The sequence below is a fragment of the Gallus gallus genome, chromosome 2 (genome assembly GCF_016699485.2).
Source record: "Gallus gallus isolate bGalGal1 chromosome 2, bGalGal1.mat.broiler.GRCg7b, whole genome shotgun sequence".
NCBI classification, from domain to species: Eukaryota; Metazoa; Chordata; class Aves; order Galliformes; family Phasianidae; genus Gallus; species Gallus gallus.
In genome coordinates, this window is record NC_052533.1 from 65,660,172 (window position 1) to 65,663,245 (window position 3,074).

The 3,074-nt window shown below is 38.0% G+C and overlaps 1 protein-coding gene across 9 annotated transcripts in view; it reads left to right on the forward strand.

Annotated features, from left to right (window-relative positions):
• Positions 1-827, forward strand: part of ECI2 (enoyl-CoA delta isomerase 2) — a 29,684-nt gene extending 28,857 nt beyond the window's left edge. For all 9 annotated transcript variants that reach the window (XM_046938317.1, XM_046938314.1, XM_046938316.1 and 6 more), the window contains one exon: positions 260-827. In XM_046938317.1, coding sequence (XP_046794273.1) covers positions 260-415 — 156 coding nt within the window. In that variant the 3' untranslated portion in view covers positions 416-827. The remainder of the gene's footprint in view (positions 1-259) is intronic.
• Positions 828-3,074: the final 2,247 nt, after the last annotated feature.

Consider the following 3,074-nt stretch of genomic DNA (forward strand, 5'->3'; position numbering starts at 1 on the left):
ACCTACTTCTCTTGTGAGTACTAAGTGGATTGCTGAATTGCTCCCCATGAACTTCCACTATATTAGCTTTAGTAATTAAAGGCAGTGTTCTATTTCCAGCTAAAGGGTTGAATAAAAGCTAGATGGTACAATGTTAATACAGCCCAGTTTGAATTCCAGTGTGTTTGTTGTGCTGTTTTTCTGAAATTAATGTATAGAAAACATAACTTCCTGACATTCCTCACTGAATGTAGATATTATTTTCTTCTTTCTCCTTCAGTCTTTGGCGGTGTCAAAGCAACTGCTACGAAACATAGAAAAGGAGAAGCTCCATGCTGTCAACAGTCAAGAGTGTGAAGTACTCACAGAGAGGTGGTTATCTGATGAATGCCTAAATGCTCTTGTCACCTTCTTTCAGAGGAAATCAAAACTGTAATCTTTACCAGCAGAGCAGTTAATGTTCTAGAAACAGCAATTCACCTTCTGGCAATAGTCTTGTCTGCCCTTATCCTTAGTAAGCTTTCTCTGCAAATAATAATTCTTTTACCTTTTGATGCACTATATTTCTATGCAGAGTACTGGGTTAAAACTGTTTCATGAAATTAATGCTGTGTTATGTGCCTTGGATCCATTATGGATATTTAGATTCGGTGAAAAGGTTCATTATCCTGTAGGCAGCAGTGGTGTTTCTGAATAATACTAAAGTAGATTGTCACTTGAAAGAAGCAGCAAATTCAATAGCACTGTATTTTGATAGCTTTTCAATGTCTTACGAGTGATTTTTTTTTTTTCATCTGTGGGGAAAAAAATGCTGTGTTAATTAAAAATAAATATAAGTATTTAATTAATCTTGTGCTGATTATTACTACTACTGTTAAACATCCTTCGTGAGAGGGAAAGTAATTCCTGGAAGTATATTAGTGAAATACTCTTATTACAAAAGCATTTACTTGTGGGGGCATGAAATAAACCTGGCAGGGACCATGGGCATCTTCTTAATGTTGTTGTTATGTATAATACTACAAACATATATATATATATTTTTTTTTTGAAGAAGGTAAGAAATCTTCCTTGTTTTCTATTTATCTTCTTCTTTGGTCATACTTTGAAGAAAATGTTTCAATCCAGCTAATTTGAAAGCACCCTCATAGTAAACCTGTAAGGGTTCTAGGCATCCCCACAACCAAATAAAAATCTGTAAAATGAAATGTTGCTGATGAAATTTGCCTGCTAAACACTAGTTTTGAAGCATTAGGAAGAAAAAAATCTGATATGGGGAAAAAAAGTGGGTCTTTTCCAAATCATCTGTTTGTTTAAATCATTTTTATTTCCCTGCTTGTTCTCCTGGCTGACTTAGCAATTAAATGCTTATATTTTGCACTTAAGTTTATGTTCAGCACTTGCCAATAATAGGCTATGAACATACAAAAAAGAAAAAAAAAACAACAAACCACCCATATCATACATTTTCAACCATTCTTACTTTGCACACAACTTCCTTTCCTTCAGAACATCCTGACTAGCATGCTGTTACTCATGGGTTGTCATTAGTCTCTAACTTACCCAGTGCATAGCTCTAGGTCCCACTGGTATACTCGTTGAGAGATATAACATATTGTGGCATGTCAAATCATCAGGTGCTCCAGAAAGGCCCCAGATGCCTTCTCCAAACTGTTTGATAGTGGTTTTCTCACAAACAGAACTCTGTTCTTTTTCTTTCTTGTCATTTTGTTTTAAGATTTAGTGCAGCCTAGAATATACATGATGTCCCTGCAAAATTTCTCAGAATCTACTGTACAATGTGGGAATCGCAGTCTTAACTGTGCAGCTTATTTGGAATAATGCAAAAGAAAATTAGTTCTACTTAAAAATTATTTTCTCTGTGACTTTTCCCAAACTATCTTCAAGGAAAAGAAAATCAGCAGAGAAGCACTCATAAATATATAAATCCCATGCTTGAGTAGCAACAGTGAAACTGAAATATTTTTGCCTATAACAATTATGTTGTGTGTAATACATAAGGGAGTAAGATATTTAGTTATTTGATGTATTTCAGTCTAGATAATCAGCAACACCAGTAAAATGTAAAGAGTCTGTAATGCACCTTAAATCAAATTCTGTTAAGCTCCATATCTTCTTCAGACTGTTTCGATTAGGTCACAATCTCTTAATAACAGCAGATAAGAGCAAATCCCTGAACGCACGGCACGGCACTGCATTGAGTGAAAGGCTGTTACTTTATTGAGATGGATGATATACATGCTTCTGTCTCATCAAAAAGCAAATTATTAGACATAGGTTTTACTAGGAAATACTTGTATTTGAAGGCTACAAATAGAGGCTTTCTGCTTATAGTATTGCTCAGCAGTACTCCCAGCCTTCTGTCAGAGAGAATCTATCAGTGTACCATGAAAAGGTAGTGTTCTAAGATGCAGCGTAGCTCCATCATCTGGAAACATTCTACTTTGGGGTGATAGAATTGAGTAAACTTCACAGTGTTGATTACTGTCAGTGTTGTACCAAGAAGAAATGTTTCAATGGTGCTGAAAACAAGGACTTGAAAATAAATCTAGGAACCAAGTAACAAGGGAAGTACATCTTGACGGTACCAAGTACATGAAGAGTTGTCATGGTTTTATGATTTTTGGTTGACAAGAGTAGGGAACATGGGTAGATACCCTAATATTACAGAATCATTCATGTTGGAAAAGACCTCTAAGACCATCTAATGCAACCATCACGTCCACTAACCATGTCCACATGTGCATTCAGCAGTGTTTCAGATAAAGATCAAATGAGCAAAGCTAAGGGGATCGGCAAGGGCTGGCAACAAAAGAAAGCTGAGGAATAATACAAGACTCGTCAAGAGAAGCCTCATGATGACAACAAGTGGACTGTTGTCAAGAAACAGGCCACAAAGGGGACATGGCTTCAGGCCCTGCTCGCAACATGGCGGACGTTTAGGGTGGCCGCCCACAACATGGTGGCGGGGGCGAGGGGCGGCTTGCTCTGCGGGGCACCGCGGGCAGGCGGGGCTGGTTCGAGGCCGCCATTGCGCCACGGCTCCGATAGGGGGCGCCCTCCGCTACACCCAT